At 45.1% G+C, this 17469-nt stretch overlaps 1 protein-coding gene across 1 annotated transcript; it reads right to left on the reverse strand.

Moving 5' to 3' along the window:
- Nucleotides 1-13309: 13309 nt before the first annotated feature.
- Nucleotides 13310-16214, reverse strand: LOC123094023 (uncharacterized). Its single transcript, XM_044516100.1, has 4 exons — nucleotides 15866-16214; nucleotides 15612-15757; nucleotides 14389-14564; nucleotides 13310-14298 (listed from the first exon to the last, which is right to left on the reverse strand). The coding sequence occupies exons 1-4, from the start codon at nucleotides 16106-16108 to the stop codon at nucleotides 13805-13807; spliced, it is 1059 nt and encodes a 352-aa protein (XP_044372035.1). The 5' UTR covers nucleotides 16109-16214; the 3' UTR covers nucleotides 13310-13804.
- Between the last annotated feature and the right edge of the window lie 1255 nt (nucleotides 16215-17469).

Genomic DNA, 17469 nt, shown 5'->3' on the forward strand with positions numbered 1-17469 from the left:
ACAGGAAGTTTCATGGACAACAAAGATGCAAGTTCTAAGAAGGATCGGATGCTAAGCTAAACTATGGGCATGGAGTGCATGGTCTATATATATCTACGTGTGCGGAGAAGTATGCTTAGTGTTGATGGCTATTATCCAGGTTGATTTGCGACGTTGCCGGAGTATTTTATTATTTTCTTTGAAGGCTCAAGGTATTTGTATGTGTATGCTTAGAACTTGGGCTACTATATTATCTGGTGATAGCAACGTGGTCGGAATATTTAATTGATAAGGCAAGGTGTGTATACGGTCAGAAGGGATCGCCATGCAGGTTAGCTTAATGTAAAACGTCAAGTACTATACATGGTAGCCCAATTAGGATGACCTGATTAGATTCTAATCGGTTTGATTTTGGAATGCAACTCGTGTACGCCAAGTCCTGCCTTGTATACGTCAAAGTCCAGCGTGCCTTATATATAAGGCCATGGCCGATTGGAAACAGCCCCCAAGCAATTGATCTATCAATACAAACATTACTTTTTCACGTACGTCTATCTTCTGTCGCTACTTCCTGCCGAGCCCTAGCAGCCCTAGGGTTTGGTTGATCTTTGCCGTTTTGCGCTGTAAAACGGTCGCCTCTCCTTCACGAAAGCGAGGAAATCTTTGTTGCTTTGCTCGTAAAGCAATCGTTCGACGTCACGAAAGCACGACAAATATCCTGGTGTTGCGCGGCGATTTCGCGTGCCAACACAATTGGCGACTCCGCTGGGGAACGAGAAGAAAAAGAGCTACACGATGAGTACCGAGTCCAAGAACGGGAGCGACATCGACCCGGAGAATGTCATCGCCGTCACACTCGACGATCTGTCGGAAGATGTTCGGCGCGAGCTTGAAGAGGAGCTTGAGAAAGAAAAGGTTGAGAGGTTGAAGCTCAAGTTGGCTGGATACGCGAAGACGAGGAACGGCGTCGTCAAAAAGGTAGTTCTGAGCCCTTCCGATGCTCAGGTAAAAAACTCAATCGAAGAAATTGCTCATCTAATTGATGTGTCCGTAGCAAGTAAATATGGTTCTGATATGGAAAATACGACACGTACAATTACTCAAGCAGTAGCTAATAGACTTGATGAATTTAATGAGCAGTTTAATAAAGATCTTGAAAAATGTCTACCTGGTCATGTACGCTCATTAGTGCTGCAAGTCAATGATGAGTATTCTGGAAAAAGACCGATGCCACCAGACAGTAGCAGATTTAACAATTTTCCAAGTAATATACATACGCCTAGTGCATCGGCTAATGCTATGCAGCCTCACGTTCCTTTAAACAATAATCTGGATGGCCGGAACTATGTTGGTAGTTCGGCTAATAATTTAGTTCCTAGTACTACTGCTCCTATTGTTTCGACTTCGGTTCCACAAAATCACAATAACAATAACCGAAGTTTTGGTTTTAATTCTAATTTGCTGCAGGCTAGTTATCAAACAATAGCATATAGTACGCCACCACTGCCGCCTGTCGGTACCGGGGTTCCGTATGGGCCGGTACCTGATTCATATTTTAGTGGGTCTCCGTTGCAAACTTCGCATGCTCCAATTTCTTTGCCGGAATTTCCACCACGTGCTGGTATTTCATTTGCTCCACAAGCCAGTTCTCTACAACCCAATAATAATTTTAAGGATCAGCTTGCTAATATACTTAGAGAATTTGGTTTAGAACCTAAGGGTAGAGCACGTGCATATGAAAAACCATACCCTGATTATTTTGACTCGACACCATATCCTCGTGGTTTTAGAATTTCATATTTTGTTAAATTTATGGGGGGAGATGGTAGATCTACTTTTGAGCATGTGGGACAATTTTTAGCACAATGCAGCAAGGTCGGCACGTCGGATGTTTTTAGATTAAAATTATTTCCTTTATCTCTATTTGGTACTGCATTTACTTGGTTTACATCGCTTGCTCCTAATTCTATTTCAACATGGGCACAATTGGAGCAAAAATTTCATGAGTATTTTTATAGCGGTGAAACAGAACTTCGGCTTTCAGATTTAACTATGGTAAGGCAGAAATATAATGAGCATGTTCATGATTATATTAGGAGGTTTAGGGATGTTAAAAACCGATGTTTCAGCTTGACCATAGCCGAAAAGGACTTAGCCGATCTTGCCTTTTCGGGTTTACTCGCTCATATTAAGGATAAATTAGAAGGGCAAGAATTTTTAGATGTTAACCAAGTTTTGCAGAAGGCTTTGGCGCAAGAAAACCGGGCTAAGGAAATTAAACAATATAGCCGGTTTAAAGATAACAGAAATAAAGAGAAAGATAATCATGTGGTTAATGCCTTAGATTATGATAGTGATTCGGCTAGTGAGGATGATGTTAATATATGTGTAGCCGAATGGGTTCAAGCGCCAAAGTCAAAACCTTTTGCATGTTCTACTTTGAAACCTACACCTGCTAGAAGAGATGAAATTAAATACACTTTTGATGTTAGCAAGTGTGATAGAATTTTTGATATGTTATTGCAGAATAAATTAATTAGAGTGAGAGAGGGTCATGTAATTCCACCTCCAAAAGAATTGGGTAGAAGAGCTTATTGTAAGTGGCACAATTCTTTTTCTCATGCTACTAATGATTGTAATATGTTTCGTCGATAGGTGCAATCGGCCATCAATGAAGGACGATTGACGTTTACAAAAGGTCCTAAGATGAAACTCGACAGCGACCCTTTTCCTATCAATATGGTCGAGCTTGAGAGTAGAAAAATGCTTATTCGGTCGGATCAGACCGAATCCGCAAGAGAGAAAAATGTTGTTGATAACAGTGCCCCTCCAAGGATGAGCAAACCAAAAAATCCAGAAATAGGAGTGTGGAAAGTCAACGGAGGAAGGAGACAAGCTCCAAGGCCAAAGCCGGCAGTTAGCATGTTGTTGGAAAAATATACCTCACGCAAGACCAACAATGTGTTTAATCGGCTCGGAGGTAATAAGCATCCTAGATCTCCTTCTGGACCTCACAATCATGAGCAATGGCAAGGAAGTGTATATGACCAACAGACGTATTTTGCAATGGAGCCAACATATTGGGGTTGTGCACCTCCTATGTATCCGCAGTTTCCTCCATGGGGGTTTAATCCTTGGGCTCCATATCCTACAGGGCCAGCAGGTTATTTTCAGCCAGAATGGATCCCGCCGAGGCCTATGTTCAGACCAAACGTACATGAGAAAAGGGCTCGTTTCAATGAGGAGGCTAGATCACATAACGCCATCGAGATTCGAGGAGGTCGATCACCGGTACGCAGTGCAGAGCGCAACAACTATATGGGCAACTACAAGCGCGTATGGATGCCGGTGAAGCGTGCTGAAACTAAAGCAGCAAAAAATTCAGATGATTTGGATGTTGATCATGGTCTAAATATAGCGGAACACCAGTCAGATGAAGGTGTTGTCAATTGTACAGAAACAAGCAGTGTCTCAAAAGAAGCTCTCGGTACAGAGGAAAAAAGTAATAGCGTAAAGTTGCGGCAAGCTGGCCGGTCTAATCAATTTGAAAAGCAAACTAATTCTGGGCATAACCCGCATGCACGGCCGGATACTATATCCTCAAGTACTATTCAGAAGCCTAAATCGGCTAGCACACAAGCTGATTTGATCATAAACAATTGTTGCACAGGAACGTCCAAGAGTTTGCCTCCGAGGAGTTTCAAGTCTAATACTAGTACATCTACATGTTGGGACTCAGGCAATGTACGTGGCAAGGGATTTAATTCCAGTACCGTATATGATCAACAGAGAAGTTTTTTGGCTAGAGATGAAATGTTTGCCAGAAAAATAGAAGTACGTCAGTATAGGCCGAAGGACCCGGGAGGCAGCCAAATTAAGTCTGTTGCGCCAGGAACTAAACCAGCACCGCAGTGGTGCCCGAATGGACTTACCCACACTCAGAAACGACGTGTACAGCGACCGCGGACATTGGAAATAAAGGAAGAGATAGCTGAGAAGAAGCGCGATAGATGGTTCAATCAGGATAAACCAATGATGCCTACAAAGACTTGGAAGGAGAAGCGCATCGCAGCAGAGGAAAATAAAAATATGGATGACATCATTATTGCAGAAAATTCAGAGGATAATAAAGATGCACCAACTGATATGGATGTTAATATGGTGTTCGCATTGCCTGCTGAATTTCGCGCGCCCGAGGCAGAAATTGCTGAACTTGTTCTTGGCCCAAAGGATGCTAGATTTGAGAAACCAGAGAAGCATGGGCAGCATCTAAAGCCATTATTTATCAGAGGTCACATTGATGGTAAGCCTATTGGTCGCATGCTCATTGATGGTGGTGCAGGTGTTAATATTATGCCCTTTTCGGTATTTTCTAAATTGAACCGAAAAGAGAGCGAGTTAATGGACTTAGTGGGTTCTCAAGAGAATTGTCCGAGGCTAAGGGTGTTATTTCTATGGAGCTCACAGTCGTAAGCAAAACATTGCCGACTGCATTTTTTTTTGTTGATGTCAAAGGCCGGTATAATATTCTTTTGGGACGCGACTGGATTCATGCAAATTGTTGCATCCCTTCTACTCTTCATCAATGCTTAATTCAGTGGGTTAATGATGATGTCGAGGTGATTGAGGCGGACAATTCTTCTTGCATTGCTTTGACTGAGGCGCCGGTTGATTGGCAACACGGTGACATGCGATGTTTGACCGGTAGGGATTTATCGGATTATGATTATATCAGTATCGGTAGAGATGGTTTTGTACCTATAAATGCACAGCCGACTATATATAAATGATGTATAAATACGATAGTATTGAGTGGCTACAAAGACGCACGAAGGAGTATCGTTCCGAAAAGAGTGATATGCATGAAACAATTGAAGATTTTGATGACATGGAAAAGCTTGGACAAAGATTCTCATCGGCTGATCCACTTGAAGAAATTGATATTGGTGATGGAAGTATCCCGAGGCCTACATTTATCAAAGCTAGCTTGAAAGCCGATCAGAAAAGTAAGGTATGTTTATTACTTAAAGAATTCGTTGATTGCTTTGCTTGGAATTATACTGAGATGCCCGGTTTGAGTAGAGATTTAGTAGAACATAGATTACCTATTAAATCCAGTTTTAGGCCGCATAAACAACCTCGTAGAAGTTTCAATCCTAATTTGTATGACCGCATCAAAGAAGAGGTTGATCGATTGTTAAAAGCTAAGTTTATTCGGCCGTGTAGATATGCAGCTTGGGTTTCTAATATTGTGCCCGTGGAAAAGAAAAATACTGGTAATATTAGAATCTGTGTTGATTTTAGAGATTTGAATAAAGCTACTCCGAAAGATGAATATCCTATGCCTATAGCCGACATGCTTATTAATGATGCGTCGGGACATAAAGTGATTAGCTTTTTAGATGGTAATGCAGGTTACAATCAAATATTTATGGCCGAACAAGACATGTCTAAGACTGCTTTTCGTTGCCCAGGTTTTGTTGGTTTATTTGAGTGGGTCGTTATGACATTTGGGTTAAAAAATGCCGGTGCTACATACCAACGCGCTATGAATTTAATTTTTCATGATCTTCTAGGCATTGTACTAGAAATATATATTGATGACATAGTTGTTAAATCGGATGGGTTTGATCATCATTTAGCCGATTTGAGATTAGCTTTTGAAAGGATGCGCCGGTATGGGTTAAAAATGAACCCACTCAAATGTGCTTTTGGCGTGTTGGCTGGTAAGTTTTTAGGCTTCATAATTCATGAAAATGGCATAGAGGTTGACCCCAAGAAACTGGAGGCAATTCAAAATTTGGAGGAACCCACGTGTAAAAGGGATGTGCAAAAGTTGTTAGGAAAAATTAATTACTTGAGACGATTCATATCTAACCTTGCAGGGAAAATTGAATCGTTTGTTCCTCTACTTCGGGTAAAGAATGAAGCCGAATTTACTTGGGGGGCAGAGCAACGATATGCTTTCAATAATATAAAGCAATGCTTGTCAAATCCTCCAATATTGCGGGCGCCCATGTCCGGTGCGCCGTTCAGGCTGTACGTTGCTGCATAAGATAGGGTGATCGGTGCGGTGTTGGCGCAAGAGGTCAGCGGAAAAGAATACATCATTGCATACTTAAGCCGTCGTTTGCTCGACGCCGAAAGTCGGTACGTGTTTATTGAAAAGTTATGCTTATCTTTATACTATGCACGTACCAAGTTTCGGCCTTATCTTCTTTCTAGCACGTGTGTAGTAGCTTGCCAGGCCGACGTCATTAAGTATATGTTGCAACAACCGATTCTTAGTGGTAGGATTGGAAAGTGGGCTTACGCACTAATAGAATATGATTTAACATATGAATCGTTGCATTCTATGAAGGGTCAAGTTATCGCTGATTTCATTGTTGATCATAGGATTAAAGATGATGAAAATATTAATTATGTTAGTGTGTGTCCATGGAAGCTTTATTTTGATGGATCAGTTTGTAGGGACGGGCAAGGCGTCGGTAATGTTTTAGTTTCACCTAATAATGTTGTTTATGATACATCGGACCGTTTGGAATATCCTTGCACTAATAACCAAGCTGAGTACGAAGCTTTACTATTTGGTTTACAAACTTTAGTTGATATGGGTGTAAAGGATGTAGATGCTTTTGGGGATTCGCTTCTGGTAGTACAACAAATTAAAGGCGAATTTTAATGTTTTGATGGGTTATTAAATAGTTATTTGGGCCGATGTTTAGACATAATTAAGTCTCTAGATACGTTCACCATCCATCATATACCTAGAGAAGAGAATTCTAGACCTAATTGTTTAGCACAGCAGGCATCCGGTTATCATATTAGTAAAGGAGTGTTTTTTATATTAGACAAGCCGATGCATGCTACGTCTATAATGATGGATACTTTGCCACAAGGTGCACTTGGGCCTAGCACAGTTGAACAACTAACTGTACAATGTAGTGCAGATTCGGTGCATGGGTCACAAACGACCGAATTAGCAAATAATTTAGAACTAAGTGATTGGAGAGTTCCACTAGTTGATCATTTAAAAGATCCAAGTCAAACGAGAGATAAAAAAATTCGGCGACGAGCTTTAAAATATACTTTGTTTAACGACGAGTTGTATTGCCGAACGATAGATGGGTTATTTTTAAAATGCTTGGATTCTCATCAATCTAGAATAGTTATGGGTGAAGTGCACGAAGGAATATGTGGAACACATCAGTCGGCTCACAGAATGCGATGGTTATTAAAACGAGCGGGGTTTTATTGGCCGACTTTGCTAGAGGACTGCTTTCGGTATTATAAAGGTTGTGAGGCATGTCAAAAATTTGGTAATGTACAGTTAGCGCCCGCATCTATGTTAAATCCCATAATTAGGCCATGGCCATTTAGGGGATGGGGTTTAGATTTTATTGGTGATATACATCCGTCGTCTTCTAAAAGACATCGCTTCGTCCTAGTTGCTACAGATTATTTTACTAAATGGACTGAAGCAGTTCCTTTGAAAAATATGACTCACAAAGAGGTTATCAGTTTTGTTTTAGAGCATATTATTCATAGATTCGGTATTCCTCAAACTTTAACTACTGATCAAGGTGCTTCTTTTATGTCTCATCAATTTCGTGAATTTGCCGAATCTTTAGGAATTAAATTGTTGAATTCGCCTTATTATGCTCAAGCTAACGGACAGGCCGAATCTAGCAATAAAACTTTAATTAAGCTTATAAATAAGAAAATTGAGGAGCATCCGAAAAGATGGCATGAGGTACTATCGGAAGCTTTATGGGCTCATCGGATATCTAAACACGGAGCGACTCAAGTAGCACCGTATGATCTAGTATATGGTCAGGAGGCGGTGTTACCTGTAGAGGTTAATTTACAAGCTCTTAGAGTGGCCAGACAAAATGATTTGTCGGCTGTAGATTATAATGATTTGATGATGGATAAGATAGATAACATTTTAGAAGAGAGATTAAGAGCTTTGCGAGAAATTGAGAAGGAGAAATTAAGAGTAGCCAAGGCATATAATAAAAAGGTGACAGAGAAATCGTTTCAAATAGGGGATTTAGTGTGGAAAACGATTTTACCTATTGGAACTAAAGATAGAAAATTTGGCAAATGGTCGCCGAGTTGGGAAGGCCCGTATAAAATTATAGAGATTGTTCCCGGAAATTCATATTTTGTACAATCTTTGCAGGGAGAAAAGTTGTCCAAAGCTCTCAATGGAAAATATTTGAAGAAGTACTATCCTAGCATGTGGCAGGAGGCCTGAACATGTTGTGGCCGATATGTTATTTCAAGTATCGCCCTAAGAAAATTTGGCCGATATATTATTTGAGGTATCGCCCTAAGAAAATTTGGCCGATGTATCTTTGGACATCGCCCTGAGTAATGATATGATTGTGATAGACTTCATCTTACGGTAACTGCTATAGTATTTTTGGTCAATGCAATTGTACCAAAAACAGGGGGCATGTGTTGATGGTATAATTTGGCTAGTTAATATATAATGAGCCAAATTGATTCAATGATTTATCAAGCTGATTGGTTGATGCATTTTTTAAGTATTGTAACAGGAAGTTTCATGGACAACAAAGATGCAAGTTCTAAGAAGGGTCGGATGCTAAGCTAAACTATGGGCATGGAGTGCATGGTCTATATATATCTACGTGTGCGGAGAAGTATGCTTAGTGCTGATGGCTATTATCCAGGTTGATTTGCAACGTTGCCAGAGTATTTTATTATTTTCTTTGAAGGCTCAAGGTATTTGTACGTGTATACTTAGAACTTGGGCTACTATATTATCTGGTGACAGCGACGTGGCCGGAATATTTAATTGATAAGGCAAGGTGTGTATACGAAGGGATCGCCATGCAGGTTAGCTTAATGTAAAACGTCAAGTACTATACATGGTAGTCCAATTAGGATGACCTGATTAGATTCTAATCGGTTTGATTTTGGAATGCAACTCGTGTACGCCAAGTCCTGCCTTGTATACGTCAAAGTCCAGCGTGCCTTATATATAAGGCCATGGCCGATTGGAAACAGCCCCCAAGCAATCGATCTATCAATACAAACATTACTTTTTCACGTACGTCTATCTTCTGTCGCTACTTCCTGCCGAGCCCTAGCAGCCCTAGGGTTTGGTTGATCTTTGCCGTTTTGCGCTGTAAAACGGTCGTCTCTCCTCCACGAAAGCGAGGAAATCTTTGTTGCTTTGCTCGTAAAGCAATCGTTCGACGTCACGAAAGCACGACAAATATCCTGGTGTTGTGCGGCGATTTCGCTTGCCAACACTAGCCATAGTTATTGTAATAAAGTTTCTCTTAGTTGGTTGAACGAGCCTCCTGACTTCTTGGTCACAAAAGCTAGCCATGATGGCCTTTCCTCAAAAAAAAACTTCTATGCTAACCACGTAATTATATCTTACCTAATATCAATGTGCAATCAATATGTTTCCTAATATTAACGTGAAATGCAATTAATACATTTATAATATAACCTTGTAATTATATTTTTCATTATTTCAACGTGCAATCAATATCTTCCTTAGTATTAATGTGCAATGCAATTAATATATTTTTATATAACGTGCAATGCACATGCACGATTACTAGTACTAGAGAGTGTAGTGATGCCACATCAAGTTCTAGACTCTATGCTTTCTCTCATAATAAAGGACTTGTTCTCAATCTTGACTACAAAAAAGCTTTCCGTAGCGTAAGCCTAGAATACCTAGCCAAGCTCTTCAAATTTGATGTTTTGGTGAGAAATGGATTTACCAAAGTCACCGAGTTACTCATGATGCCTGTAGGCGTAGAAGCTAATAATTTGGAAGAAAAAAAATCCAAATGAAAAAAAACTTATAACAGGGGGGTTCCCTTTCTCCCCTCCTTTTTAATCTAGTTGCCAAGATATGATCTAAGGCAGCCACACTTGACCTAGTCCTATGCCTCCATTATGCACATGATACAATCATTTTCTTAGAAAACAACATAGAAATATAACAATATCTTAAGTGGGCGCCTCCGGTGTCTGGCTGCTTTAGATACCCCCAAAATATACCTGTAATATATCACACATTTTTTCGCTGCCGCCTCTTCACATTCCGAAGTGATCTTTGTTTCCAACCCTGATCTGGCACTCAACCGGAGGGGGGAGTCTTCATCTTCAACCTCTACATCAACCCTTGCTCCTCCAATGACAATGCGAGAATAGTCCACCTTCAAAGGCTGAGGGTTTGCGGTAGTAGGCTAGTAGCTATGTGTCATGTACATCTTTTTCTTGATCTTATGAACTCTCATCATGATTGATCTTAGGTATTGATGATTTGTTGAACTGTATGAAGTACCTCTCATGAATTTATGGATCGAATCTTGTTCATGTTATATTCTTCGATATTAGGAGTTCATGAGATTACATGGTGCTTACATAGTAGAAGAGCATCTCTAGCAGATCGGGTAAAGCCACATCCCACAAAATACATTTACAGGCAGCATGTAAATCTTTGCGGTATCGCAAGGCCTCCAGCGAGACAGATCCAGTAAACTCGTCCCTAGTCTGTTTTGCGAGACGAGTTTACGGGATCTATTCCGCGCCGGCGGCCCTCGTGGTACGGGAAATTTTCCAAAGCTTTGTAAATTCAAGATTTTCAACAATATGAACCCAATAGAATCATAATATAAATTAAACATATGAATATAAATGGTCCAAAAGGCAACTCATAATGCAAACAATCGTCTTCATTACAACAATAGTTCAAATTTGAATAATTATTACAGCACCAAATTGTTCAAATCACACATAAATACATATGAATAAAAATGGGAATCTATTTCCCATAGAGTTGCCACTGATGCTTAACAAGATCATCACGGAGCTGGTAGTGTGAAGCACTGCTCTTGATCTTCCGGTAGGTGTCAAGAAATACAACGATCTCGTATGCGTCTCCGGTGGGCTTCACACGGCTACCAACAGTGTCATAGTAAAACTCTTAAGTCCAAATCCCTCTCATCTTCGATGAGCATGTTTTGTAAAATTACACAAGCAGTCATGATGTTTTTGATGGATTTCTTATCCCAGAAGCGTGCGGGACCTCGAACAATGGCAAATCGAGCTGATCTTGCAACACAGCAAATGCCCTCTCAATAAACTTTCAGCAAGCTTCTTGTGCTACGGCAAAAGAAATTGTGTTTCGTAGTTTTGGGGTCACTAATGGTCATCACAAATGTTGACCGTGGAGGATAAATACCATCAGCAAGATAGTACCCCATGGTATAGTCATGGCCATTGACGGTATAGTTGCAAGCCGGAGGTTTGCCACTAGCTAGCTGAGTAAATAGATGAGATCGCTGCAAGACATTGATATCATTGAGAGACTCCGGCAAACCAAAGAAACAATGCCAAATCCATAAATCACGTGAAGCCACGGCTTCAATTACAATCGTGCATTTACGTTTTGTGGTCAATGTATTGCCCCGCCCAAGCCACTTGGCAGTTCTTCCACCTCCAATGCATGCAATTACCTAGCATGCTCGGCCATCCCCTTTCTTCGTTCATCACCATGCGCTTCTACGTGTTTTCCTCGTTTGGAGCTCGAAGGTACTTTGGGCCAAAACCCCATATCATTGTCTTCGCAAAGACCTGGACGAATTTCATGGTGGTATCTTCTCCAATGCGAAGATATTCATCACCGTAGTCGGCTGGAACACCACATGCAATCACTCTCATCGGCACCGATATTTTTTGATATGCACCAAACCCAAACAAACCGGCGGCATTCCTACGCCGAGTGAAAAAAGGCAATTTTGCTCGCAAGCATCAACGCTGCGCACGAAAAGTGGCCTACGCATTCGATATCGCCTACGAAATAAGTGAACCGGATATGTCGGTACCTCGGCGAAGTAGTCCTTCATGAGCATCTTGTCGCTGAGAGCTCGATTGCGGGGAATGCATAGCTGGCCAACCGTGGATCCTCGACGCTTCTTCTTCGGGCCCTTCTCAAATTTGTCCAAGAGATGCAACAACACTAGGTTGTCAACATTTTCGTCTAGGATCATCTCTTCGATGTCCAAATCATCCGACGAAGATGACGACGATGAAATCCAACCCATCTAAAAAAATGCACGCCCGTGAATTTCTCCAGAATCTTACCGGTCCAAATTGAACCAAAAGATCGGCAGGCATTGAACATACCTTCCCCCGAAGCAAAACTGGCCATCCCTTTCTTCTCCCCCGCCAGCTGAAGCAAAGCGGCCAAACCCCTTCCTCCGGCGTGCACGGCTGTTCCTCGAGCGATTCAGAGGCCCACCAGCGTTGGAACCGACCGGATCCGCCGGCTACAAGGCCGCGCGCCAAGCTCTGGGGAGGATCTGTGGCGGCCACTAGCCCATGGAGACAAATGGGCACCCCCCGGCCTCCAAATTTGGTGGAATAGATGCGGCGCGGCCAGCGGAGCTAATGGACGGTGCGGGGCAGCTGGGGGCACCAAGAACAGGCGGGGAGATGAGGCAGCAGCAGCAGTGGCGGCGGTGAGTGAGGCGGTAATGGAAGCGGGTGGAAATGGCCTTCACGGCATGGATACAGGAAACGGAAAAAAGAGGGGTGACTCCCGTAGATATGGCGGAAATGGGCCGGACTTAGCAGGATCCCGCAATTTTTTTTACGTGATGGCTGATTTCGCGGGATCTATTCGTGGCCGAAAAAGCGCCCTCGTCCGCTAAATCGGCGGCTATTATTCCGGATGGCCCATTTTACGGGATCTGTTGGAGAGATGCTCTAATCCCTGGAGACACTTGATGAAACACCCAATGTTGAAAGCATGCAGATCGCCATGCTAGTAGAGAAAAGATGCAAATGCTGAGATTCATCTTCTCGATGATGAGCGACGTCACTGATGCATTGTAATTTCAGTGCAGTGTTTTTGGATTGGAGGGACGTTCCACCAGATGTGGTTCTCTCCAAAGCAGAGCAAGTTTTGGTACTTTAGGTTGTGTTTGCCCTGCAACTGCAAGTTTGGAACAATATCTGCTACTATGATAACTATCGTCAGGAAAGATATTTAATTTCTATTGTTGTTATGACTAAGATGGTTCTTGGGTCTGCTGAGAGCAACTTAAGAGCAAACTCAGATATAATACTTGAAACTGATGACACATATGCTGGTTCATGTGCTGATTTTTTTCCGCCTGTGGTGTAGTTTGCAACAAGTTATTCTGCAGCCTTCAGTTGATAATAAGCACATGCAGATATATATTTTAAAATTTTGCACTATTTTGCAGGTAATATGCTCAAGAACAGAGCTGAGATGACAAATCCACGACTAAGAGTAACACACAAGCACTAACAAAGTCCATTCTCCTTCATTAGTGTAGGTACAACATACTGCCTCTCGTTTCCCTTTGATCCTCCTATATGTATGTTGTCTATCTGCAGTTCTGCGTCGCGTACAAAAGACAAAGAATATATCCTCTCAAACAACTCACAAAAAAGGAAACAAACTGCTCCTGCTGCTGCCATCGCTGCGGCGCAGCAGGTTCAGTACACTATGTATATGTAGAGCTATTGTATCACTGTATCCAACTCTGTCTTTTAGGCATTCATCTGTGTAGCTCATGGAAGAAGAAGAAGAAGAAGAAGAAGAAGAAGAAGAAGAAGAAGAAGCGCACCTCTCGGTCGCGACAATGTCCACCGTCCAAACCGGACCATGTAAACGTACTCCCGAAACCGACAATGTAAGCCAACTCCTCACCCCTTCTTGCACCTGGACTACAATCACCGGCGTACACCGATCGATAAATTAAAAGGCGTCGTATCGATGAGCTGTGAGCCTTGGGTGTTAATCCCGGGCTGCCTTGTTCCTCCATGCAGCAATGGGCTTGGGGAGGCTGTCGAAGAGCGGCTTCGGAAGGCTGTCCAGGAGCAGGATCTGGAGAGGCACGGCGAAGGCGTCTGGTTTCAGGTTCCACTTGCTCCTCAGCCACACCGAAGCGATGTTGTTGTTGTTGTCTGAGTCCTGGAACTCAGGGGTGCTGGACGACTTCCTGACGGCGAGCAGGCCATCGCCGTACGAAGGCACCAGCCCTGCCGCGACGAGATCCTGCTGGCTGCTGTTCATGTCTGGCCGACTTCCCGACTTCGGCCTCAGCGCCAAGCCTTCCCCGGTCCTCGGCAACAGGGCACCGCCACTGTCCTCCCTCATCGCTGTCAGCTCGAGGTCGGCCTTCTGCCGCCGCCTTATCTGCTTTTCGGCGTCATCGGTCTCCCAGCCGGCATCCCCGTTCACGCCAGGGAAGCCGGTGGTCGATACGCTCCTCGCCTTCCTATGCTGGCCTGGAGGTCGGTTAAGATTCAGAAATCAGCACGTATCAGAACCATGGTTCATCACAATCGAAGCAACACAGGGGATGGTTTTTCTTTTACCTCTGACAGCCGTCGCCATTTCAGCGGCTTGGTCTGTCAGGTCCCGCTTGGGAGGCGGCGCGAGGCCGTAGTACCCCTGCAAGAGGTTCATGGACGGCGAAACCGTGCCGCGCGGCGGCTTCTGGAACGGGTCCAGGGCAGCGGCATTTTTGGGAGGCCGGCGCGTAGTCCATTCCCTGAAACGAATCACATTGTTATACCCCAGGCAGAGCATGAGGTGCACCAGCCAGCAAGGAAGTCCACCACTGATCTTCCTCAGATCAGATCCAAGTGTAGCAGCCAGCAGAGAAGTCCACTGGCAACATTCAGACCTCGGCACCATAGTCAGCACTCACATGGCGTGATCATTAAACAAGAAACGCCATCTAGGGAAGCAGTCCGGTATGAATGTGTACATTGTATAGTACTACTGCATATGTCTGCAATGAAATTCAGCTGGAGATAAAATACAATTGGTACTGAAATCCTACTTGCGGTGTGTCGGTGCCGCCGCCATGATTATGTTTTTGGAGCTATGTATGGCGAGTCCAAGCAGGACATGTGTGGTGTGGGCAGTGGGCGGTGAGTGGGACTGTGCGGGCATGTGGAGCGTGATACACCTGTCATGCGCCCACTCCAGAGGCTAGATCCCAATCTCTTCCTTTGCGCGTTGGCTCTCTCTGGATGTTCCCACCCCACCACCACCGCTGTGTAGCACTTGCAAGTGCAGCCGAGTGGGCGAAGACCGGCCGGCCCCTTTGGAAGGTTCAGCAAAAGCAGAGCACATTTGGCATTCGCCACTTGCCACTACCAAAAGGTGTCAATGTCGATGTAGGTGTGCGTCCCTGTCGACGGTCAACAGTGACCGGGAGTGTGTGTGTGTGTCAATGTAGGTGAAGCAATTTTTGGCGTGGATTTCAGCCGAACCTGCCCTGCCAACCTCGCTGGATTTTGACCGGTGATCATGGTGGGACATTGCCAAATTCTAATAAGCTGAGAGAAGGGGAAAAGTCGGTGGAAAATTGTAAGATGTTGAAAGAAAATTTCTCCTGGAATTGGTCAGGATTCAGAACGGGTCGCCCGGCCGTGGGTTGAGACGAGACAGGGGAGTGAGGCGGAGGAATTAGGTGAGGCTCCATGTTCCAACTGGAAAGTGGTAATCCGGCGGGCGTAATCCATCCATCTTTCGGCTGCAAAACTGTACGTATAATCTAATCGAGGAAAGGGGGAAAGGAAGGGGGTACCTGGCGGCGGCGGCGGCGGCCGGGGAGGAGGAGGGAGGGGAATGTTGGGCGGGCGGGTGGCGGCCGGGGAGCGGGATCCGCAGCGTCTTGTGCGCGAACATCTGCAGGTCGGCGGTGAGGCCGTTCACCCGCTTCACGTCGGCCACCTGCGAGCCAGACCGACGAACGGATGAGCCGGACGGCGGCGTTTCGACCGGAGAAGAAGAGAAATCGCGCGCGCGCGTGCGTTGGATGAACCGATTGATTGAGATTACCTCGACGCCGTACTTGATGGCGACGCCGGCGAGCGTGTCGAAGCGGCAGACGCGGTGCAGGATGTAGCAGCCGCAGGAAGACATGGGCGGCGGCGTGGGGGACTGCTCCGCGTCCGCCTCTGCCGCCATCGCGGCGGCGGCCCAGCGGTCGCCGCCTCCGCCGAGGAGGATGTCGTCGTCGTCGTCCTCCGGGTCCCGGCGGGGATGGGGGGGGAAGGGGAAGGGCGCCGCGTGGACGCCCATGGCTCGCTCGCTCCGTGGCCCTCGCCCGATCCGGCGCCTATTATTGGGGGTGGCGCGCGTCGTCGGTGGCGAGCGCGCCGCGGGAGCCGACGCGAGGCGAGGCGAACGGGAAACAAATAAACGCGAGCGGCGCGGGCATCCCTACCAGCTGGAGTGTTGTCACTCGATTCGATTCGGTTCGCTCACAGGTCACAGGTTGGCTCGCTCGCGTGACGGGGTCGAACTGACCTCGTGCCGTTGTCTCACCCATTTTCTTAAACCTAACATAGACGCAGTCCATCGTACGTACGCGCGCACACAGTCATCTCTATGAACACATGCACGCACCTTCAAAAGAACCGGTCCGGCACATCATCTTAAGGTACCAACTTGAGGGATCTGGAGAAGAGGGTTTGTTTGCGTCGGCCTCTGCAACATCCGGGGTTCATTTCAGACTTGACCCGCCCTGTTGCTGGGTCCAGCCCAAACACGGCAACGCAGCCCGAAAGAAGCAACGCCTTTGTTTTCTCCATTCGACCGGAAGCGGCGGTCGTATCATGACGTTTCGTTTTGGTCGGTCAAGCAAAAAAGGAAGCACTCGAGCGCCATTCCGGCGAGCGGCTTTGGCTTTGGAGCGTGCATGGTGGTCGCAGCGGCAGGAATCGGGGAGCGATTTGGCCTGAGGCATGTGATCTGTTCCTTTCCTCGATGCACCTCCGAAGCTGACATTGCACGACCGTCGGTGCATGTGCATCCAACACTGGCCACCATCATCTCCTATCATAGCTAGCTTTCCGGTGGTAGTCTGCACTCCGGTGAGCTCGCCGGAAAGGAACCGGACTCAGCTCATCTGCCACCCGAGACTACATGTCCACCCCAAAGGCCTGGGCAGCCTGCCCAGTCACTGTCCGGGCAAAAAAAGTCACCCAATCAGACCTACTTGTCAAATTGGGCACAAACGCTTGAATTGACCCATACTTACCATACTCAACCCATATAAGATTTGCCTATTGACCGACGCTTATCATATTCAACCCATACAACTATACAAGAAGCGGCTATTGACCGACACCTACCATTCTCAGGCCATACAAGAAGCCGCTAGACTTCCTGTAAAAAGAAAAAAGAATCAAATCCCGTCCAGATTATCAAGACATAACCTAAATCCGACTAGGAGGGTTGGAACTTCCGGGCTAACAATATATCAAGTAGCCCTCTTTGCCGTGCTCTTGTACGCCGCGTATGACTCTGGATGGCGATGGTCCCAAAAGAAAACTTGTTCAACTTGAAACAATGAAGAATTCCAGTGGCGGAGCCAGGATTCGAGTATAGGGGGGCCGAGTACGTATATTGATCGAATCTCGTTGATAATTACTAGTTGC

This window comes from Triticum aestivum, chromosome 4B (assembly GCF_018294505.1).
Source record: "Triticum aestivum cultivar Chinese Spring chromosome 4B, IWGSC CS RefSeq v2.1, whole genome shotgun sequence".
Lineage (NCBI taxonomy): Eukaryota > Viridiplantae > Streptophyta > Magnoliopsida > Poales > Poaceae > Triticum > Triticum aestivum.

Bases quoted from the DNA above. Each gene is read 5' to 3' on its own strand.
- LOC123094023 (XM_044516100.1), bottom strand. From the start codon at position 16,108: ATGGGCGTCCACGCGGCGCCCTTCCCCTTCCCCCCCCATCCCCGCCGG. The intron at 15,758-15,865 runs GTAATCTCAATC...TCTGGCTCGCAG, and splicing joins CCATCAAGTACGGCGTCGAG to GTGGCCGACGTGAAGCGGGT. The intron at 14,299-14,388 runs GTAAAAGAAAAA...ACCGACCTCCAG, and splicing joins AATGGCGACGGCTGTCAGAG to GCCAGCATAGGAAGGCGAGG.